At 45.5% G+C, this 24635-nt stretch overlaps 1 protein-coding gene across 4 annotated transcripts in view; it reads right to left on the reverse strand.

Annotated features, from left to right (window-relative positions):
- The window catches only part of ASAP2 (ArfGAP with SH3 domain, ankyrin repeat and PH domain 2), a 187503-nt gene that overhangs the window by 106787 nt on the left and 56081 nt on the right, over positions 1-24635 (reverse strand). For all 4 annotated transcript variants that reach the window (XM_056123012.1, XM_056123002.1, XM_056122995.1 and 1 more), the window contains exon 2: positions 15721-15793. In XM_056123012.1, the coding sequence (XP_055978987.1) occupies positions 15721-15793 (73 nt within the window). The remainder of the gene's footprint in view (positions 1-15720; positions 15794-24635) is intronic.

Below are 24635 nucleotides of genomic sequence, written 5' to 3' on the forward strand. Positions count from 1 at the left end.
TATAAAGATTTATGAAATGGCCCTGCCCTCAAGAAACAAGCCTCCAATAAAAGAGAAGGACTCACATACAAATCAATTCGTTGCAATTATAGAGGTTAGAAAGACAAAAGCTTGCGGGAATTCAAGCTTGCTTCCAGCCCTGCATGGGCAGAGGTGACAGTGATGTGCCCAAGGAGGAAGGCAGGGGGTGGACAAAGGACTTCACTGGATGGGCTACCGGGCCGGACAGTGTATTTAAGAAGCTCAATGTGTTGGAGCAAATAAAGGCAGATATCTCCAAATGGACAATTCAGGAAAGTGTCACCTGGGGACAAATCCATCATAGCACAAGGTCTAAGAGACTAACACAGCACCTTTTGCACACTACTACTTAAGGGTAGGCCAGTCTCCTGGGCCTGGTGAGAGGAAAGGCTCTCAGAGAAGGTGAAGTGTCTGGAAGCTTCCTTCTGCAGGATCAAAGCAAGAGGACAAGAGCAGGAGCCTGGCCCTCCTTATCCCAATGGCAACTTGGCCTTCGACTTGCTCTAAAATCAGAGTGACAGAGAGAGGTACTTGTGACAGAGCTGGCAGGGCTCTCCTTTAGCCCGGAGTCCCCTGGCACCACAGGCAGGAGGAAGGTGAGTCAACAGGGGTTAAATATGGACCAGCAGTACTATTAGAAATTTCCCCTCCAATTATACAGATGTCCTTGGTTGTAAAAACAATTAGCTACATTACAGAATAAGCATTCTGCCACCGTGGATGGCTTTTTCTTTGTCCCTGTTTTTCCCTCAAGCTGCCCTAGGGACATGATTCTGTTTGCAGACACTCCCAGAACCCCTCCCCGCCTCCAACAGACACAGCAGACATCACTGTGTGCCCTCCACAGGCCCCATCAGGGGACAAGAAGCCCCTGGATTAGCAATGGCCCAAAGTCTCACAGAACAGCAGCTACCACACACTCTCTTATTTTTTTCTACACTCAGCCAGGGGTTTACAGATGATACTTCTCCTTTCCTCCGCCACCCCCCCACCCTTTGTCCCAGGAGCATTGCCTCTAGAATGTGTGCAAGCTAAACCACAACTAAAGTATGCAATGCCAGCAAGCACCAAGGCCAGGGGTGCATGACCACAAACAAGCTGCCTGTGGACCACCCCCCACCCTCCCAACCACCGATCATCACAACAACAAAGGATTCTAGAGGGAAATAAAAACAAGAACAAACCAAAAACACCTGGCATTTTCTCATGAGGCTCATGATGGCTTGGCCAGAGAGTTCAGACCTGCCCGGAGCTTGTCTGTTTGTTTTTCCTGCATTGTATATCCTCATGTCACACTCGCCTGTGCACCAGGCAGTCCAGTCTGGTGACATGGCTTAAGGTGGACACCAGGGTGCCGACCTGTTTTGAATCTCAGCTCCACTCATGACCGACATTAACTCCTGGCATGCCACTACTCTGTGCCGGAGTGACCTCATCTGGGGAGGGAGTCTTGGATACAGCCTAACTAGCAGGACTGTTGTGATAGTTATCTTTTAATAATAAGGTATGAGCACAGTGCTAAGCCAATAATATAGATACATATATATATTTCCTAAGCATCAGGGATTTATTTGTATGCTTCAATATTAGTATACTTACCATTTGACATAACCACCTCTTCTTTTATAAGTTTTATTCTGAATTTTATTGTTTGAAGATTTCATCCTAAGCATTTTTTTCAAAATGCTTTATAACCACAGTTTTATCAAGTAGCTATATCTAAATTTTAGATTTTTCACTATGATAATAACCTAACAATATAGTGAGCATTTTTATGCGATCAAGGAAGACCTCAAAGAGAGAAGAGCAGATGTGCTGGTAGATGCGGCAGAAGCCAGGAAAAGTATTCGTAACACCCACCTGTCCTTCGCCAACTACAAGACCAAGATGACTGCCCTCCGACGTCCTGATGGATCCATCACATCCTCCAGAACGGCAATGGAGAAGATTATCCATGACTTCTACTCAAATCTCTTCGATAGTCATGTCCACTTGCCGACATACCAAATTCCACAGGATGGATATGTCGTTCCCAATGTTCTCCCTTCTGAAATCCGACACGCCATTTCGTCGGTAAAGAAACGAACAGCACCCGGCCCAGACAAGGTCAGACCTGAACACCTGAAGAACCTGCCATCAGTACTCATCAATACACTGGCTCAGCTCTTCACTTGCTACCTGTCTGAATGCAAGGTTCCGTCCCAATGGAAAACCAGCAGGACTGTATTACTGTTCAAGAAGGGAGACATCCATGACATTGGCAACTATCACCCGATCTGCCTATTGTCTGTCATCTATAAGTTGTTCACTCGAGTCATCCTAAGTAAGATTGGCAGAACACTAGATGAAGGACAACCATGCAAGCAAGCTGGGTTCCGCAAAGGATTCAGCACCATCGACCATATCCACACAATAACCAAGCTCATTGAGGTTTCTCGGGAGTTCAAGATGCCACTCTGTCTAACATTCATTGATTTAAAAAACACCTTTGATTCTGTTGAGACGGAAGTGGTCATTGAAGCCCTAGACAATCAGGGCATTCAAGCTCAATACATCAAGATCCTCCATGAGCTGTATTGTGGATTGACTACCAGGATCTCACCATTCTACAAAGAGGTAATCATCGATGTCAAGAGAGGGGTTCAGCAGGGTGATACCATTTCACCAAAATTCTTCAGTGCTACCCTCGAGAACATCATGCAACGACTGGAATGGGAAGGAATGGGAGTGAAGATAGATGGTCGGCAACTACACCACCTCTGCTTTGCTGATGACATTGTTTTTATAACACCAAACATCAGCCAAGTGGTACAAATGCTGGCCGACTTCGACCATGAGTGTGGAAAGGTCGGACTACAGCTGAATCTTACGAAGACAATGTTTATGAGAAACAGCCTCGTTCCTGACGCCCCATTCACTCTCAATGGAACAACCATCTCCGAATGCAACAGCTATGTGTACCTAGGTCGAGAGGTCAACATGACAAATGACCTGGCACCCGAGCTGCGCAGGAGGAAGAGAGCGGCTTGGAACGCCTTCAAGAACGTCGAAGAAATAGCTAAGAGGACGAAGAACCTCCGGCTCCGGGCACATCTCTTTGATTCCACTGTTCTTCCTGCATTAACATATGCCTCAGAGACCTGGGCCCTACGCAAACAGGATGAGAACGCTATTCAGGTCTCCCAAAGAGGAATTGAATGAGCTATGCTTGGAATATCACGTTTCACTCAAATGAGAGAAAGAATCTGGAGTTCCGACATCCGTCGACGATCAAGAATCAGGGACGCTGTCTCGTTTGCCAAGGTGTCAAAAATCAGATGGGCTGGTCACGTAATGAGATTTAAAGACGACCGCTGGACTAGAGCTGTTACTGACTGGATTCCACGGGATGTCAAAAGACCGCGTGGCCACCCACCTACCAGATGGTCAAACTTCTTCATCAAGATCATGAACGATCGGTTTGAGGCTCTTCATGTTCCTAGAGCGAACAGACACCATTGGGCTACACTAGCATGCGACAGGGACAAATGGAGACGTTACTGGCGCCTGCTCGAGCAAATCGACAGTTAACGGGAAGTCAAGTGATCAAGTGATAGTGAGTATTTTGATACATTTTTCAAACAAAATGTTTTTCTTGTTCTTGATATCTATTGCCAAACTGCTTTCCCAAAATTCCATGTGCTCGTTTTTAATGCCATAGCCACGTAGCAGAATATGTTTCACTTACTTCCCAACCCTTAAGGTTTTAATTTTTGTTATTGTTCTCATGTGAGTGATAGCACAGCGGTAGGGCATTCGCCTTACAAGTGGAGTGGAGTGATAGCACAGCGGTAGGGCGTTCGCCTTACAAGCGGCCAACATGGCCGACCCGAGTTCGATTCCTCTGCCCCTCTCGGAGAGCCCGGCAAGCTACCGAGAGTATTCGATATGCCAGACACAGTAACAACAAAGTCTCCAATGGAGACATTACTGGGCCTGCTCGAGCAAATCGACGATCAACGGGAGGGCCTTTACCTTTACCTTTTATTGTTCTCATGTAATAGGTAGAAAATCATGCCAAAACGTAACTTCTCAACACACAATGAAACTTCACTTCCTATTGTTACATACATTGTATATATAACTATTACATATATTACTTTTGAACTGATCTAGCCAAATGATAACTGTCACTGTCACTGTGCTCCAGTTGTTTATTGATTTGCTCAAGCAGGCCCAGTAACGTCTCCATTGTGACAATCGTTACTGTGTTTGGCATATCGAATATGTCACGGGTAGCTTGCCAAGCTTTGCCGTGTGGGCGAGATACTCTCGGTAGCTTGCCGGGCTCTCCGAGAGGGGCAGAGGAATTGAACCCGGGTCGGCCATGTTGGCGGCTTGCAAGGCAAATGCCCTACCTGCTGTGCTATTGCGCCAGCCCAAATGATAACTATGATAGAAATAATTCTCGGTGTTAATTATTTTTTATGCAGTGTCGGAGATCAAGCCAAGAGTCTCACATGTGCAAGACACATAATATGCTACTGCTGAACCACAGCCCAAGCCCCACTTCCCTGTATTAATTTTAAACTTGGAATTAATTTAACAATCACACTCTAATTAGCACTGCAAATGACAGGTAGACTCACACAAAGGCTCATTCTTTATTTTCTTTAGCAGGTGGAAGTTGGTAATCAGACATAAGAAAAACAGGCATTTTTCTTTGAACTTCTCATTTTAACAACTTAACCATTTCTGTAGGACATTCATATGGAGAGCAAAGAAGGACTATTCCACTCCACCAAGTTTTTAATGCAGAGTAATTTAAGGAAGTAAAACTGAAAGTTTTTTGTTGTTTCTTTCTTGATAAAGATGAATTATTCCACCCACTGATATGTCACACACAGCTGAAAAATGTCAGCTCCAACTTCCTGGAAAGGGAAAAAACACCCTTGGGCTGAAGGAACACTTGGGAAATTTTTAACTAATAAAAGTTTTAGAGTATGCGAGGCCACCAGTTGCCCCCCACGAGCGGCTCTCCAGCACGGCCACAGCCCCAGAAGCACAAGGACTTAATGCAGAACCCAGCAGCTTGGAGCAGAAAAGTGAACGGACTATGCGTTAATCCAGGCCATCAAGTCTGCCAGAGGGGAAAGGGTGTTGCCCCATTCGCCCTCTCTTCTCTGGAAAGAAAGATGGCGGCCGCATGGGAGCCTTGTGGACAGCAGGTATGAGCCGGGGGAGTGGGGGCGACTAAAACCTCATGGGAAGGGGGCGTTTTGGTCCGCCCTTCACGCCCTACCGAGGCCACCAGTTGTCCCCCACGAGCGGCTCTCCAGCACGGCCACGACTCCAGAGCACAGAAACCAATTTCTTAACTATCTGACTTTCAGTATAAATACTTCCAGGATCAATAAGTAAAATAGCAGAAATCCAAAACCAACATTTAATTCTTGAACCCAGCTGTAGAAAGCAAATCACGTCACAATGCTTTTTCAGCATGTCTGATTTGGGGGGGGGGGGGGGGTAATCTCTAAATAATAGTGGTGAATCTTTTATTGAAACAATGAATCTAATCAAAGCAGATAGAGTGTTAACTAGAATTCATCTGCCCCACAGGGAATGGGAGGGGTGGGGGGTGGGGTTTTATTGGGGTTCTTCATGGTAAAAAAAAAAAGTATTGGTAAAGGGAAATGTGTTTGATATTTGCATGACTGAGACCTAAACCTGAAAGCTTTGTAACCTTTCCCACAGTGATTCAATAAATAAAAAAAAAAATAATAAAAAAAAAAAACCTAAAAAAAAAAAAAAGTTTTAGAGTATGAACTGAGTTTTTTTTTTTAAATCATTATTTATTTATTTATTTTTGCTTTTTGGGTCACACCTGGCAATGCACCGGGGTTACTCCTGGCTCATGCACTCAGGAATTACCCGCGGTGATGCTTGAGGAGACCATATGGGGGCTGGGAATCGAACCTGGGTCGGCCGTGTGCAAGGCAAACGCCCTACCCGCCGTGCTATTGATCCAGCCCCTGTTTTTTTTTTATTTTTAAGAGGTCAGATAGACATTTATGAGTGGGAAAAATGACTCAAGGAAACTTTCAACAAATCATTATAATAGCTGTTTTTGCAAAACTGAACAGAAGATATTCTAGAAAAAACCAATCTAGCTGGGTTATTTGTCATCTGGGAACAAAAAATAAAAACTGGGAACAAACACAACATACTTGCTATAGCAAGATGACTATGATTTTCTGTAGGCCACATTAATATCCGTTTAGCCCAAGCCGATGTTTAAATTCAGGGGCAGGTGGTGGTCTGTGGGAGTATTCTCAAAGACCAGCAGCTTAGCAAATATTCAGGCTCCAACCTAGACCTTATGAAGCAGAGACTAGGCAGGTGGGCGCTCTGCATTTCAACAAGCTGTCTAAGGGACTCTGGCACTCACATTTCAGAATCACGACTCTGAAGCAACAACTGGCTAACTTGTTCCTATAAAGCCAGAATAAATATTAAAGGCTTTGAAGGCCAAGTGAAAATACTGAAGCTATTGTGCAAGTAAGTAGTAGCATGGTAAAGACAAAATAAATACAAAAACACCACTCAGAGGTTTTCAGGCTGTAAGAACACAGCTGACTACTCCGAGGCACCTCAAACCCCCAGAGACAGCTTTAAAAATTCTAATGTAGGGGCTGGAGGGATAGCACAGCGGGTAGGGCGTTTGCCTTGCACGCAGCCAACATGGCCGACACAGGTTCGATTCCCAGCATCCCATATGGTCCCCCGAGCACCGCCAGGAGCAATTCCTGAGTGCATGAGCCAGGAGTAACCCCTGAGCATCAGCGGGTGTGACCCAAAAAGCAAAAAAAAAAAAAAAAAAAAAAAAAAAATTCTAATGTAGCAGAATATAAAGCCTGCTATAATTTCCACTGCTTACATGTGAGATTGTAAGAGTCTTTCTCCTACATTGAGGACAGTCTAAGAACATTAACAGCAGAAACACAATGAATATTTAGAGGCTACATATTAAGTATCTACCGGCCTCTATGCTGGCAACTCTAGGTATGCACACTGGAAGCTTGCATGCTTAGACTGGATACTGGGGTTGGAGAGATACATAGCGGCAGAGCACTTGCCTTACACGTGGTCGCCCAGGTTCAACCCTCCGCATCCCATATGGTCCCCCAAGCACCACCAGGAGTGATTCGTAAGTGCAGAGCCAGGAGTAATCCCTGAGCATCACATGGTGTGGCCCAAAAACCACAAGAGATGGCAGGCAGGCAGGCAGGCAGGCAGGCAAGCAGGCAGGAAGGAAGGAAGAAAGGAAGGAAGGAAGGAAGGAAAGCAGGCGGGCAGGCAGGCGGGCAGGAGAGCAGGAGGGCAGGAAGGCAGAAGGGAAGGAGGGAATGAGGGAGGGAAGGAGGGCTGGCTGGATACTTTTCCTCAGGTAATGAGCTTTGCAAGTGGCACCTCAATGTTTACTCTAGGTACTTGGATTCCAAGCCCCACCTACCCTATATCCTGCACTCTTACCCAGCACTGGCTTGCTTTTTTTTTTTTTTTATTAGTGAGACACCATGAGGTATAGTTGTAGACTTACAAATTTTGTGCTGGGGTTTCAATTACACAACAATCAAATACCCATCCCTCCACCAGTGCCCATTTCCCATCCCCCCCATCCCACCCTGCCTCTGTGGGCATTCCCTTTTGTTCTCTCTCTCCTATTGGGTGTTGTGGTTTGCAAAAGAGGCAATGGGTGGCAATCATGTTTGGTCTATAGTCTACTTTCAGCATGCTTCTCCCATCCTGGGGGGATCCTCCTAATACCCCCCATTTGGTGCTCCCTTCTACATCTGGGCTGCCTTTACTCCAGCACTGGTTTTTGATGATAAGAATTTGCCATACAGCGGGTAGGGCATTTGCCTTACACGCAGCCAACATGGCCGACACAGGTTCGATTCCCAGCACCCCATATGGTCCCCTGAGCACCACCAGGAGCAATTCCTGAGTGCATGAGCCAGGAGTAACCCCTGAGCATCGCCGGGTGTGACCCAAAAAGCAAAAAAAGAAAAAAAAAAACTTGCCATCTTACTGAGGAGCGAAGATCAACAAACACACAATTATGAGAACAGTCAAGAGCAATCTTTAATTCCTGGAGCAAGTGAAGCTGCTATGTGAACTGGAAAAGGGAGCCGAGCTGCAGATGGCACTGAAGTTTCTCAGGAGGTTAAGCTGAGATGGGACCCTGATGCCTGGCCAAGCGTGCAGCACTAATGTGAGCACTGGGTCGTTAGACGTTCAAAGTGGACGGGAGAGGCCGAAGAGGGGCCACCACAGAGAGACTGTCCTTTGTTCCTCTGCTTGTTAGCCCTCTTGTCTCCTCACTTTGAGCAGGTGTGTTGAAGAAAAGCAAAGTGTTTGAAATGCCTGATTATCGAGGTTAGATAAGTTACAGTACAAGCACTGAGTTCAGGACAACGTTTTAAATGTGCTTTTGAGTAGCCACGGGATGCGTTAGAAGAGAATATAATTCCCCAGGAGGGAGACAGTAAGGCCTCCTTTACTCAATATATTCATTCAAAGGAGCTGTGGAAATGGATTCCAAAACTGAAAAGGAGGTGACCAAACTCCCAGGCAAAGGTGAAAGACTTTTTGAAGTAGACAATATCTACTGAGCTTTTTGGCTTGGGGACCACACCTCATGCTGCTGCTCATGGCTCAGGAATTACTCCTGGTGGTGCTCAGGGGACCATATGGGAAGCTGGGGATTGAACCCGTGTCGATCATGTGCAAGGCAAGTGCCCTACCTGCCCTCCAGTCCCAACACCTTTCTAAAGTAAATAATTTAGGCCTCTGAAAAAAAGTCCAGACCTGCGACTTTCTAATAACAGAATCAGGGAGATGTAGCAGATGGGTAAAGATGTTAAAAACAAAAGAAAATCTGAGGTCAGTCTGCTATACATGCAGTACCTCAGAAAGGATGGAAGCTGGAGGCTCTTAAAGTTGAGTCATGAATGGATAAAGAAACTCAGGCACATCTACACAACAGAATACTATGCTTGCTGTTAGGAAAAATGAAGTCATGAAATTTGTCTGTATATGGATGGAAAAGAGAGTAACATGCTGAGTGCAATGAGTCAAAAGGAGAGGGAGAGATATAGAATGACTGCATTCATTTGTGGTAAATAAAAATAATATATAATAGAAGACTAATATCCATTGGCCAGGGAAAGTAGGGACAAGGAGGACTGGTCAATGGTTGGAACCAACCACAATTGTGTGGAGGGCTGAGACTAGATAAGATAGAGAAGAGACCAGTATGACAATAATAGCAGGGAATGATCACACTGGACAAAAGCTGAATGTTATAAAGTAGGTAAAGGGATGTTCTTGATAACCTTTCAGTATCAATACTGCAAACCACAATGCTCAAAAGGAGAGACAGAACAAGAGAGAAAGCAAGAGAAAGAGAGAGAGAGAGAGAGAGAGAGAGAGAACAAGAAAAAGAGCAAGAGAGACAGAGACAGAGAGAAAAGAAAAGCACCTGCCATAGAGGCAGGCAGGGTATGAGGGGTGGAGGTGATGGAAGGGAACCTGAGGACACTGGTGATGTGAAATGTACACTGGTGGAGGGACGGGTGTTGGAATACAGTAAGACTGAAACCTAATCATGAACAGCTTTGTAAGGGTCTATCTCACAGTGATTCAATAAAAAAGTTAAAAAAAAAAAGAGTTGAGTCACAATTCTAGAACAAATGTCCCAACTTCTTTAAGCCTCAATTTCCACCAAATAAAGTGGCGAAATGTCATTCTGAGCAGGCATGTACAGAGGAAAGAAGCTCCCAAAATGGCACACTGAGAAACAGCAGAGTGGGGAGGGCCTCTGGACAGGCGACCGGAGTCCAGGGTGGCCGGGGGCTGGCGCCACACCTGCTGCTCTGCAGTTACTAGCCCGAGGCTTTGGCAGCTTCACAGCCAAATACCTCAGGGAAAGGCCAAGTTTAATTTCCTCTCCCACCTCTGCCTGGCCTAGTAAGAAGCAAAGTTTAGTTATCTGGGCTGTACGCTAACTTCCCCCAAATCCTAGCGCGCACAGAGGCTTCCTCAGCTCCCAGGCTCTGCAACTCACCTTCACAAATGTCAGTGTGCCAACAAGGAGAAAGCCTGCGGAGTTTTGGGTAAAAAAAGTGACATCATGGGTTGCATTTTAGAAAAGTGATTCTGGGGCAGACACAAAAAGGAGGTTTGTGGCACAGACTCAGAATATAGGTCAGAAAGGCAGCTCAGACAGAAGTGTTGCTCAATTAACTCACAAAGGTGAGTTTCCTGACACCAGAGTGTGGCAGGCTCTCCCGTCCCTGCTTGTTTGTTTAAAAATAAGACGGCTGGGGCTGGGCCAGCCTCTGGAGACACAAGTCCCCGGAGCCCAGCAGAGTCACCTGACCCTGCGAGTTCAAGCACATCACTACACTGATACTTCTGCGAAGAGCTGCCTTCTTGATAGCACTTAAAAATCACTTTGAATCTGATCAGAATATAGAAGTCCTATGCTCTATTTAAATTCTAATTCAAAAAAGACAAGTAGGGGCTGGAGCAATAGCACAGTGGGTAGGGCGTTTGCCTTGCATGCGGCCGACCCGGGTTCGATTCCCAGCATCCCATATGGTACCCCAAGCACCGCTAGGAGTAATTCCTGAGTGCAGAGCCAGGAGTAACCCCTGAGCATCGCTGGGTGTGACCCAAAAAGCAAAAAAAAAAAAAAAAAAAAGAGTCAAGTAGACACACTTTAAAAAGATCTTATAATAACCATAAAATCCAATGGTTGTCAGGAAATCGAGAATCCATCTGAGGAAATTTTTTTCCCTTTTTTTAAAAAATTGAATCACCGTGGGACATACATTTACAAAGTTGTTCATGACTGGGTTTCAGTCATGTATCTCTGTATGTATCAATATAGTCCAACTCCCATCCCTTCACCAGTGTACATTTCCCGCCACCAAGTCCCCAGTCCCTCTCTTCCCACAGCCTGCCTCTGCCTCTATGGCAGATACCTTCCCCTCCCACTTTTCCTTTTCTCCTTTTAGGCACTGTGGTTTGCAACACTGTTACTGAAAGGTCATCATGCTTATCACTTTACCTCCCTTCAGCACTCAGTTCTTGTCCAGAGGGATCATTTCCAACTATCACTGTCATAGTGGTCCCTTCTCTGTCCTAACTGCACTCTCCCTTGCCCTTGGTGGCAAGCTTTTTACAGTCCTCCCGGCTGTAATTTTTGGGGTATTATTCTCAATACTATGTTGTGTTTTGTATTTTGCCTATCCCACAAATGAACACGATCATTCTATGACTGTCCCTCTCTCTCTGACTCATTTTAGGAGAGAGATCTTAAACACTTGAAGAGAGATGATGCATGTGTTTCACACTTAAGACTCAGGTGGTCTCAAGGCAGAATGAGGCAGTTCACATAAACAGAACCAGGGAAAGCCCACGTATAGGGACATCCTGGGAATACTCTGCCCCTTTGACCCAAGGTTCCTGGATAGTAAAATGAGAACTATTTGCAGTAAAGATTAGTGTAATGTATGGAAATCACTTGGTGTGCACCAAGTGTTCAAAAGAATTAAAACCATGATTGTTTCTTTCTGCCACTCTATCCGTGCAGACTTGGAAGCAGGCAGCCCCCTGAGGAACACTTGACCACGTTTCAGTAAATCCCAGTGCTGTATCAGAGGAAGTGTTTTACAGTCTTTTATAGAATGGCCACTCAAATTATTTTTAAACATTTATACCTTTGTTTAGTTCTACTTAGATGTTAGTTATCAAAAACAACTTTCCTCTTTCAACAAATCAGTGGTTGTCAGGTAAACATTCAATATTTATTTATTACCTTGAGATATGCCGAAATACAGTCCCATGAGTGGACATGAATCTGTGTATGAATCAATATAGGAAACTTGTTTTTTTTTTTAAGAATTCAGTGGACTGTCAATTTGAGATCTTTCTGTAGTTCTGGGAATTTTTCAGCTATTATATTTTTCAAAAATCACCCCTTTTCCAATCTTTTTCTCTCTTACAAAACTCCTTTTAAATTAATGCTGCTATGGTCTTTCTAGATCTATTTTTATTTAGCTCTTTTTAATTTTATTCTATTTAATTTACTGCTTAAATTCTTCATACCATGCTCAGGATTAAGCTGGGACTTTACTAATCCCTGTTTCATGTGACAATTTAGTAATTTTTATTCATTTCAATAATTTTTCTTTTTTTAATTTTAAAGATGTATTTGGTTATTTTTTATTAGTACCTTTTCCTGTTTCGTTATTCATTATTTAATAATTTCCTCTGCTCCTTTGAAGATATTAAGTCATATGCTCTTATTTTAAGTGCTGTTCTAATTACTCTCTTAATTCAGTTTCCTCAGTCTAACATTTTCAGTTTCCGGATTTGGGGACTCTTCAAAAATTAGACTGCTTGTGATAGTATCTATAAGCAAAAGAGTTCATTGTGGGGGTGGGGGGGGAACCATTGCCAACAGTGCCCAGAGCACATGGTCACTTTGGGTGATCCTTAGACTAGAGGTCCAGGGCAGGGAGACCAGCAGGGATACAGCCATAGCAGGGTTCAGGAGTCCATAAAGTACTGGACATTGAATCCAGAACTTCGTATATTCAAGGCACATGCTCCACCACTTGGTCACATTCTGGGCCTCCAAGGGTTTTCCTTTGAGCAAAGTCTAATTTATCAACTATTTTCTTTCTTTTCTTCTTCTTCTTTTTTTTGGTTTGTTTTTTCAAGCATTTTCTGTTTTTTTTTTTTTTTGGCCACACCCAGCAATGCTCAAGAGTTATTCCTGGCTTTGTGCTCAGAAGTTACTCCTGGTGTGGCTCAGGGGATCACATGGATGCTGAACATTGAACACAGGTTGACCTTGTGCAAGGCAAATGCCCTTCCTGCTGTGCTACCCTCAAGTATTTTCTTGAAGTATTTTCTGTCAGGTGTTTTCTACCTGCTCTGTTCTTAGCTATGAAATCTCAGCCTAACACAGGATGCCTTGGCAGTCACAGATGTGATCTTCAGAAGTTGTATTGTTTAAGCTTTTACATTAAATCTATAATCCGCCTCATATTAATTTTTGTGTAAGGCCTGGTAAGATCATGCATGGTTAATTTTAACTTATGTTCATATTTAGTTGTTCCAGCTTTATTTATTTGAAAACACATTCTTCCACCCCCAGCCTCCCCCGCCACTGAACTGCCTTGGCAACTTCGCTAAAAATTTAAAAGACATTTAATCATGGGTCTATTTTTTAGGCGGTATTTTGTTCTGTTAATCTATTTACTGGTCCTTCTGTCAGCACCACAATTTTGATTACTACAGTGTGTAAGACTTGCAGTCAGATTGCTTAAGTTCTTCAACTCATTTTATTTGGGTATTCGAGGTCCTGTGTGCTTCTCTGTATGTTTCACAATCAGCTTGTTGATCTCCCCTGAGAGAGTTTAATAAAACTGGTGAATCTTAAGATCAAAACTGGGGAGAACTGACATCTTAACAGTATTGAATCTTCTAACCATGTTTATTTACATTGTCTACATTTCCTTTCCTCTCTTCCTCCCTCCCTCTCTCCCTTCTTTCCTTCCATTTTTTTTTGGGGGGGGGGGTCACATCCAGCCAGGGGTTAATCCTGGCAGTGCTTGGGAGACTATATGGGATCCAGAGGATCAAACTCAGATCAGTCATGTGCAAGGCAAACACCCTACCAGTCATACTATCATTCTGTCTTCGTTTTTGTAGTTGCCAGTGTGGAATTTTTTGCAAAGCTTCTTTCTATTAAACACGTCCTGAACAATTCACAACTGTTACTACAGTATCTTCGCAGGTGGGGTTTCCTTCTAGACTCCTTACAACCTTAGTTTTGTAAACTCTCCATGGGGAGAGGCAGGAGCAGCTACTAGAGTTTATACTTATGTTATTTTTACTGATGCCAGGAAGGGGTTGGATAAGACATGTGCCTCAAGAATATTCCCGGGGCTGGAGCAATAGCACAGCGGGTAGGGCGTTTGCCTTGCATGCGGCCGACCCGGGTTTGATTCCCAGCATCCCATATGGTCCCCCGAGCACCGTCAGGAGTGATTCCTGAATGCAAAAGCCAGGAGTAACCCCTGAGCATCGCCAGGTGTGACCCAAAAAGCAAAAACATAAATAAATAAATATTTTTTAAAAAATCCCCTATCCTTGGTGACATCACAGCCACCTAACACACTCTTATCCTTCTGTTTTACTACTTTTATTCTGTTTTAGTACTTTTTTATTTTATTTTTATCCTGTTCTTTATTTTAAAATTTTTTTATTAGTGAATCACCGTGAGGTACGGTTACAGACTTACAAACTTTCGTGCTTGCATTTCAGTCATACAGTGATGGAGTACCCAAGCTTCCACCCATGCAGGCTCAAAGTAGACTATAGTGCTTTCATTTTCCTGCCAGGACAGTGACAGTATGTCTCCCCCTGGCCAGCCCTCTATCTCCACATCTGGCATCCAGAGTGGCTCTCTCATCCCGCCTGCTCAGGTCATCCACCAACTCGTCTTTTCTCTGTAGCCCATCAGATTTGTCTCAATTGCTGGGACTCCTCATCATTTCTAGTTAACAAAGTCGCCATATTTTTTCTTCGTGGAACTATAAAGTTACTATGTGATTTTTAGAAACTATTTTCTATCAACTATTTTCTATCAGCTCTATGCTTGGGGCTGACTTGTCATAGGGGTACAGCCTGACATCTTTAAGTCCAAAGCTGCAATTCTCTCATTCTCATTCTCTCTGTCTCTCTTTCTCTTTCTCTTTCTCATACTCACATACAAACACACACACACACACACACACACACACACACACACACACACACTCACTCGGGCTCTACTGAACTCTGGTTTGGGGAATGCAAGACCAGAGTCTTGCTTTGCTGTACTAGCTATCTCTTTGGATCCTCAGCGGTTTCTTTTTATATAGTATACATATCTTGAAGGGCAGGCGTGATATAGCACAGTGGGTAGGGCATTTCCTCGCACACAGCCGACCCGGGTTTGATTCCTCCATTCCCCTCGGAGAGCCCGGCAAGCTACCAAGAGCTACGGAGAGTATCCCGCCCACACAACAGAGCCTGGCAAGCTTCCCATGGCATATTCGATATGCCAAAAACAGTAACAACAAGTCTCACAATGGAGACGTTACTGGTGCCCGCTCGAGCAAATCAATGAACAATGGTAGGACAGTGTTACAGTGCTACATATCTTGAAGAAATAGTACTGAGTTGTTGATTTTGGTTTTGTTCAATTTTTCCCAACAACAAAGGTAAGATTGGGTGAGCACAATAGAAAGGGCATTCTGCGATGCTACCATGCACAGGAGGCGTCGTGGGGGGTGTCAACAAGCTGGACAAAGGTGATCATTTCACTCTGGAGAAGTGGAATCCCCAGGGGCAGAGCTGTGCCGGGAAAATCCGCTGCACTTTGGGGAACAGGAGCACAGCAGGGGACAATGTGGGGAAGGGAAAATGAAACTCCACATCAGAATGAGACAGTGAGAACATCAAAACCTACTTCATATGAAGTGATTGTCCCAACATTAAAAAGGGACTTGCCTGACAGTCATTGATGAATACGATAGCTTCAGTACTTGGGATGTGTTTCCATAGAGAAACTTCTAGGAAAGAATGCATACTCACCCAGCCCAGAGATATTGATTGCTTTCACGGATTTCTTCATTTTGTAAAGTACCATCCGGTCCACGTCCAAAGCCTAAAATGCAAAGAATATACTGATTAAAACCTGTGTTTGCCTTGGATCTCAACTAGTGCAGCTCCGATGTGGGAGTGGCTGTCGGACTTTGGTGGCACAGATCCCTGCGTGGGTGAGAATCAGCCCTTTGCAAGCCCAAACCTCTCTTCATGCTGCTTGGCTGCACCCACCTCAACATAAAAGTCAGCTCGGTCCACACGACCTGCTGCTGGACAAGAGCCATCTGCATCGTCCTTGACAAAGAACTAACTTGACAAAGAACCCAAGACAAAGTCTTGGATGTTCCTGTGGAAGCAATCTACTCTGTGCTCCAAGCCCTATCACAGGCAGAGGACAGTGGGCAGGAACTAAGAGCAGCTTGTATGTAGGGAGGTGGAGGCACAGGCTGCATGGGCTAGAGGAAGGCAGACATGCTGGCAACACCCAGCGTGACTGTGTTAGAAGTAGAACTCAGACCTCTCTTCAGAAACCTCGAGTAAAGTCCCTACTTCTCAAGGCTGGATAATTACACAGATACACTTGTGTCTATTAACAGTCAGCAAATATTTGTGTAACAGCCACAACCCAGTCTGAGCATACGGCTCTCGCCACTACTTTGTGTCTAGCACAAAGGAGCGGCTCACACGGTACTGATACAGGCACTTGCCAAATGTGGAGATCTGATTACGACTTTCACAAAAGATACAGGGTCAAAGGAAACCATGCTACCTAATTAAATACCAGTCAAGGCTGGGTGTCACTTTCAGATGTGACCGGAGGGGGTGAGCCCTTTAAGCTGTGCAGTGACCCCAATCACAGGGGTACTGTAAAGACTAATGAAGAACTGCAGAGAAGCACCTGGCCTGATACCTGGTACATGGCAGCTACCTGTTAACATGGTTTACTAGCACGCACTGTGACCATAAAAACTACAATAGTTTCTGCCTGAAATGGAATGACCAGTTTGGAGAGAGAGAGAGAGAGAGAGAGAGAGAGAGAGAGAGAGAGAGATATGCTGTTCTCCCGGCCTTCCCAAGTTACTTCTCAAATCCATATTCAATAGAGGTATCATTAGTTCTGTGCTAATGCAACAGTGACTGTTTTAGTGGATGCTAAAACAGGGTGACTGGTGCTCACAATTTTAGTGGAAAAAGAAGACATGATGGAGAGAATGGAGCAATGCCCAAAACTGCATGGAGTTCTCAATCTGGCAAAAGTGGATCTCCAACATGAATCCAACTAAGTCTGACAAAACCAGGAGTCAAGGGTTGACTTTATATACTGACCTCTAGCCCCGCCCTATCCAATGGTGCCCCACCCACTGGCTGCATCTGAGCCCTTAAAATGGGGCTGATGCCACACAGGAAAATTATGGACATAACAGGTCAAATAAAATATTAATAAAATTAGCACTGTAGCACTGTCCTCCCATTGTTCATTGATTTGCTTGAGCGGGCACCAGTAACGTCTTCATTGTGAGACTTGTTACTGTTTTTGGCATATCAAATACATCATGGGTAGCTTGCCAGGCTTTGCCTTGCGGGCAAGATACTCTCGGTCGCTTGCCTGGCTCTCCGAGAGGGGCGGCAGAATCAAACCTGGGTCAGCTGTGTGCAAGGCAAATGCCCTACCTGCTGTGCTACTGATCCAGCCCATTAATAAAATTAATTTTATTCTTTCTACCTTTTTCAGTGCTCTACTCTAAGGGCAGGAACATGTTCATCAGTATATTCCCAGTGCCCAGCAGAGAGCCTGGCATAGACCATGACCCAAAAAAGTAACTGAGAAATGACCACAAGACTAGCCAGGCAGGGCTTCAGATCCCAGCAACGGTGACCAGCTGTGCCTGGATACATACAACAAGCGGTTACTGCAGGCTTCTTAGCAGGAGGGTCATGTGGGCTGGATGCGAAGGTCACAGCTCTGAGCAGGCAGAAAAGGGGACTAAGGTGATTGCTAGACAAAGGTGAGGGCTTGGAAGCCCCTTGGAGGTCGGTGTAGGGCAGACGACTATGGAAGAGTCGGTCAATGGTCTGCAAGATCACCTTACCTGACCAAACGCTGGCTCTGCCGACTCTGCTAGACACACAAACTAACACAGTACTGCCTGCTCAATGGCATCTGACTCAATCATATGAAGAAAAACAGGGACTGTGGGGAGCCACACACACCCCATTGTGGAAGACCTATCACTGATCAGATAGACTTTTTAACACCATTGAACTCTGATAAATTCCCCCTGCCCAATCATTCACTGTGCAGAGGTCTTGAAAAAATATGCCGCCATATGGAGTCTTCTAGCTTTGTTATTAAAGGGGAAGTACTATTTCCTAAACTTGGAAATAAATATACGTAATAACTTGCTTTTCAACTGAAGAAGAGACTGGGAATAAAAAGGAGTGGTAGGCGGTAGAGGTAATTTTTAATTAAAACTGCAAGAGAGAAAAGCAATTACTGCCTTGCTCAAAAATCACACCCTTCATTATGGTGCTTATTTATGGATAATTAAGATTAAACTTGGTCACAAGAAGTCTGAATGCGTAAGACTGAGTGCATTTAAAAGTCTCCTGCTGACTGCAGTACTAGGTACAACAGCCCAGATCTGGAAGCAACAACAAATGAACAAAGATGTGATCTACAGATGCAAAGGACTACTACTCAGATCTAAGACAAGACATTACATTTCAGTACAACATGGGCAGAACTGGAGGGTGTGATTGGAAGTGAAGTGAGTCAAAAAAAAAAAAAAGGACAAATCTGGACATGTCACTCATATGTGGATTATAAAGAGACAAAGCAAAGGAAGAGATGATGGCCAATGGAAACAACCCATGAGACAGTGCCAAAAGAACGGAGGTTGCCAAGCAAAGAGTGTTGGGGTGGGGGGTGGGACAGGTAAATGAGAAGAGACTCTGGGACAGCGGAGGAAGGATATTGGTTCCTGAGTGGTGGGTGTGATGCAGTGACATTCTATGCCTAAAACAGAATATTGATACTATCATACTGAAACCATTAACCTCTCAATTAAAAAAAAAAGGCATTTGAAAAGCACAGAATTTTAAAATAACAGAAAATGAAAGTTGAAAGTCTCAAGACACTAAAGGTTTCCAATTGGTTGAGATTTCTAATCCTATTAAATATCCGCACTATGCCCCAAACTCTACCCAAATCTATCAAGAGGGGAAAATGAGCTGCAACTTGTACCAGAACTTGTGTGTAGAAACTATAAACATTGGCAAGACCCAAAAAAAGTCCTCCAGACCCAGCGTGAGCCACACACCAGCTTACATCTGTCTGCACAGACCTCATTAGTTCTGGGGATGATGAGACGGAAGCTGACCTTTAGTTTATAACACGAGTTTCACAGAGTAAATTTATCACATAAGGAAGGCTGTAGGAATGTGTCTCAGATACTTGGAGGAAAATAAACAACTGTTTGCATCGCTTCTGAAGTATCTCCTCTGATCACCCAAAAGTGGTGCTAGTAGCTGTGATTCTCATGTATCCCCCAAAGTGGCTCAGTCCCCTCACCTCCCACCCCAACTTGCCCGCGTTGTAACCGGAGCAACCACCCCAACAGTGAGCAGTGTGGGGGCAGGGGAGCCCCAAGGAGGGACACAGACTGCCCAAAGTTCCTTCTCAGACCTGGGCTGGCCAAGGGGATGGCCACTGACCACATACAAAAATGTGGTGCAGGGTTCAGAGAGTACAGGGGTCAGGGCACATGCCCAGAGTGCGGCCGACCCAGATTCAATCCCCAGCACCACGTGGTCCCCCAAGCACTGTTGGGTGAATCCCAGGATATGTCCAGCTTCAATGAGTATGACTTTGGGAAGCCCAGAGCACTGATAGGGTGACCCAGGTAATCCTCCACACCCCAGAATCCAAGGAGCACCACATTCTGTTTTTGTTTTTTGGGGGGGTCACACCCAGCACTGCTCAGGAACCACTCCTGGCTCTGCACTCAAGAAATTCTTCTGGTGGTGCCCAGGGGGAACATATGGGATGTCAGGGATCAAACCCGGGTCAGCCATGTGCTTTCGGCACCACCTGCTATACGATCACTCTGGCTCAGCAACACATTTTGGGGCCCTCCAGTGAATCAGTCACTAGTTGTTGGACAGGAATTGAAATGAGGGAGACCCCGGGCCACCTGAGCACTGTTTCAGAGCCCTCATCCCACCCTCCAAAAAAAAGGGGGGGGGGAGTAAAATTAACTACAATTAGGTAAAAATAGGAACTTTGTCTCCATAGGTCTGCTCCCTCTCAAGTTCCGGGCACTATAACATTCTGTTTTCAAACATGCTTTCCACTTTCCATTTTCCCTCTGTGCGCCAGGCCCCGGGGATGCTGCCCTGGGGTCACTGGGACTGGGGCTCCTTCCATTATCCTCCTACCATGGGCTTAGGAGAGATGTCACCATGTGGCACACCCCTCCCCCTTTGGAGGATGTCTGTCTTTGTCCCAGGGAAGCGCTGGCATGCTGGCAAGCCCAGTCTGAGGAGATGAGCTGGGAGCAGCAGGTCGAGATGGGACCAGGGTCCCAGAGCCCCAATCTGCCCGCTCGTCTGCTACTGTGCAGGGAAGACTTGGCACAGATGAACCCCTCCACCAGCAAGGTGAAGTGCTGATGAGCTACCGATTCCCACAAGGAATCCTACTCTTCTCAACAGTAAAGTTGCATCTTGAAAAGGTTTACTTCTTTCCTCTAGTTCAAATGAAGCACCTAAAAAGACCCTCAAATTTTGCCTCTGGGCCCACAAAACATGAACCACTTAACTGTCTGGCCCTTCACAAAGGTTTCTAACCCCTGCCTAAAGGATCCACACAAACGTTTCTCCAACTCTACCAGGTCAGCTCCTGCTCCTCTGGGCCAAGATTAGAGACATTCCAATCTAGAGGTGGCAACATGGGGCCTGCTTGCTTGGTCTGCAGAGCCTCAGCTAGGCCTTCAGTTGGAGCCTGCAGGAGTGCGGAGGAGTTCGCTTCATTCTCAGGAGCTAGACAGAGGACCCTCGGGAGAAAACGAAGGTCACAGCCCACAGGCCACCTCCACACAGGCTGCCCATGAGTCACAGTCTCTGGCCTGTCCCAGCCCCTCATTCCTCTGACAAGGGCAACCCGAAATGGATGCTCGTGAAGTGACAGGAGACCCACTAACAAAGCAGCCCTCAGATCCGTGCCCCAAGGAAAGCTCTGTCAAGTCACATCAGCCTGGTCTCACCCATCACACACTGGACTTGACTTTGAAAGAAACACAGAATGCAGAGCGTTAATGACAGTATCAAATATTTCCAGAAACCCCTAAGCAGCAGACGCCCCGTGGCTGGCAGGCTGAGCTAAAGGCCTGAGCACTAATGGAGCTCCCTCCTCCTGGGAATAAAGTGTAGGCCTGGGAGACGGCAGGTGCGGCTAAGAACTGACATCAAATAACTATCCCCGTCAAATCACAGCTGTGTAGAACATGTGTGCGTAGCCTAAGGACAAACGAGAGGGGGGCGCTTTGGTATGACGGAATAAAATGGAAGTTGCTCAGAGTAAACACATGTCCACACCAGCAGGCAAGAACGGTGGTGTCCTTGAGAATGACACACCACTCGAAACAGCCCCAGCCTGGAAAAGTCCAAATGCCGATTAACAGGAAGAACAACAAAATGCCAGGCATTCAAAAAAAAGTGCTAGGCAGCAATGTGCGGACAAACTTAACTTGACCTACTCAGAGCACAAATCAAATTTAAAGAGAAACAAAAGACCAGAGAAGTGAACGTGTATACATACCATACGCTATAAAGTTTTAAAGGAACAGGAAAAACACTTGGCAGATACGGCTCTAACAAGCCTGTAAGTGGAAGTCACGCTGAGGAGGGCACTTCTCAGATGGGTTCTGCCTTGGAGAAAGTTGAGACAGGAGGGCACGTGGGGGGTCCTGGAAAACTGGGCAGGACCAGGCAAGGACCATGGGGGTTTGCTTGATGACGACTCTTTAAATTACAGTACATTCCAGTAGTGGGACATTAGTATAATCCTCCTAATGGGAATGAAGGGATATTTAAAGGCTTTTTCAGAGAGAGGAATTTTAAGGATTTGGGGAAAGAGGCGGAAACACTGCCCAGATCAGAGCTTATTCCCGAGGGTAACTGACTCTCTGGCCACCTAGGGCTGTGTGAAGGAGCTTAGAGACCCCCTGTCCCATTCTGAAACCATGGTGAGTGGGTGACACGAGTCAGTGAGCTGAGACAGAATAAAGCAAAGCCGGCTTGGCCACTTCCCACCTGGAACTCCTCCATTAGTTGGTAGTTCTAAGCAATCTTACTAACCACTGACTCTGATCTTGCAGATAACTGCTTTTCTGGGCGCCTACCCTGGGGGGCAGGCTGAGCCTTTCTGCCAGTGCCAAAGTGGGGATGACCCAGTGAGTATCTCAGAGAAAGCTCAACCCCTTCACCCCCAACCCCTTATTGGACTCTGGCCATTTCCTCACAGGGCTTGCAACAACTTGTGGTACATCCAAACCCCATGGGGTATCTTTTAGGAAGAGAGGCACCAGCTCCTCAGTGCACTAGTCAACTCTGGGGTGTGTATGTGTGTGTGTGGCACCAAGGGGGAAAAACATCAGGGCGGAGAGCCAGCATAGGGGTTAGGGCACAGGCGGGGCACCAGTCTGGTCGCCCATACCAGGTGGAGTCCTGAGCACTGCTGGGTGTGGCCCTGAGCACTGCCAGGCTGGCCCTGAAGGTCGCTGGCACAGCCGGACCCAGGCACTGACCTGCTGACCCAGTGGGCCGAATACCCCAGGCCGCTGAGCTGCTTCACTGAAGACTCAAATCCTACAGAGATTGTCCAAAATTCTGTCTTGGGATGTAAGTCAGGGCATTATTTATCAAACCTACTGAGCATGTGCACACACAGAGACATCTGTGAAAGGAAGAGGCAAACAGCTCTATGGGAGAGGGGAACAGTGATTATTAGTCTATATAAATCGTGCAGGGGAACAGGCTGATGGACAGGAAGATTCCCGGGACACAGCTGCAGGCCTCTCTGGGTTGATTCCCATCAGAAAATGGGGCGATGAAATAAACAGAAAATTTCTCCAAAAAGAAATCCAAATGGCCAAAAGACACATGAAAAAAATGATCCTCTTTGAAACTTCTGTTCACGTGAGTTAACATTCTGGAAAAGAAGTAGAATGCTTGCAACATACTGCCATCAATAATTCTGATTATTTTTTCAATTATTTTCACAACAAGTAGGGTACTGAGGATTTAACTTTGAGTACAAAAGTGTTAGAGAAATGGACTGCATGGTAAAAAATAAATACACCAAAATATTCTAAGTTACATTAAGCTGCCTAAGGGGTTACCTGAAGACACAACCTAGACAGTAAAGGGAGACTCATTTTTATGGTGGTTTTTTGTTTTTTTGTTTTTTTTTGTTTTTGCTTTGGGGGCTACTCCTGGCTGTGCTCAGAGATCATTTGTGGTGCCAGGGATCAGATTTGGGTCAGTGACATGCAAAGAATACAACCTTATCCCATGCAGTAGCATACTATCTCTCCAGTCTCTCATTTTTAAAAAATTATTATTAGAAACATTTACCGGGGCCGGAGCGATAGTACAGTGGGTAGGGCATTTGCCTTGCATGCAGCCAACCCGAGTTCAATCCCTGGCATCCCATATGGTCCCCTGAGCACCACCAGGAGTAATTCCTGAGTGCAGAGCAAGGAGTAGCCCTTAAGCATCACTGGGTGTGACCCAAAAAGAAAAAGAAAAAAAAAGGAAAGAAAAAAAGAAATATTTAGCACAGGATATATTCTTGGATGAAACAAAAAAGAACACGTCTGTGGAATAAATAGAAAGGAATATCACATGGACCCAGCCTGAGTGAAACACAGTGTACAGTACTTTAAAGGTAGTTAGGAGTGGCCACGAGAGGACGATCCAGGACCCTAGAGCTCATAAAAATTGTAAAGCCTTGAAAGTTCCAAAGTCCAAGGCAAATGAAACACAAGCCAAAAAAATTAAAAGCCCCAAATCTGGGGGAAGGCTGGTGGTTTAGAGGACAATGCAGTAAGGGGCCAGCAGTACAGTGGAGGGCACTTGCCTTGCACAAGGCCGACCGGGTTCAATCCCCAGAGCCCATACAGTTCCCCAAACCCCACTGGGTGAGATCCTTGAGCACAGAGACAAGAGTAAGTCCTGAGCACAGTTGGGTGTGTTCCCCAAACAAAAAGAATACTGAGCAGACCAGGCTGCACCCTTACCTACCTCTGCTATGAACCATTCTTCTGGAAAGCAAGTGTGAGAGGGAACAAAGATTCCCCAAAGCTGTTCTCTCCTTCAATTGTTGAAACATATCCTACCCTCAACGCCCTCCCCCAGCCCCATTCTGTGAGACAGTCTCAGAGGGGCTTTTCAAAGCACAGGAAAGAACTCCAGAGGCTCAACCTAAAAGAACCAATAACACAGCAGGTAGGGCATTTGCCTTGCATGCGACCAACCCGGGTTCGATTCCCAGCATCCCATATGGTTCCCTGAGCACTGCCAGGGGTGATTCCTGAGTGCAGAACCAGGGGTGATTCCTAAGTGCAGAGCCAGGAGTAACTCTGTGCATCGCCGGGTGTGACCCAAAAAGCAAAAAAATAAATAAAAATAAAAATAAAAGAACCACGTCTACTGCAGCACAGTCAAACAAATAAAGCCAGCAATTCACTGTGACCGTGACTGGAGAAGGCAGTCCCATCTCATGGAAGGGATCACAGAATGTGTACTAATGCTTGTCTGGCAAAGGAGCTAACCAAGCACTGACGCTTTCTAACTTTAAAGAACCAAGGACCCCCCCAAGGGCTCCCAGGAACCCTGACACT

This window comes from Sorex fumeus, unplaced genomic scaffold, assembly GCF_029834395.1.
Source record: "Sorex fumeus unplaced genomic scaffold, SorFum_2.1 ptg000006l, whole genome shotgun sequence".
Classification (NCBI taxonomy): Eukaryota; Metazoa; Chordata; class Mammalia; order Eulipotyphla; family Soricidae; genus Sorex; species Sorex fumeus.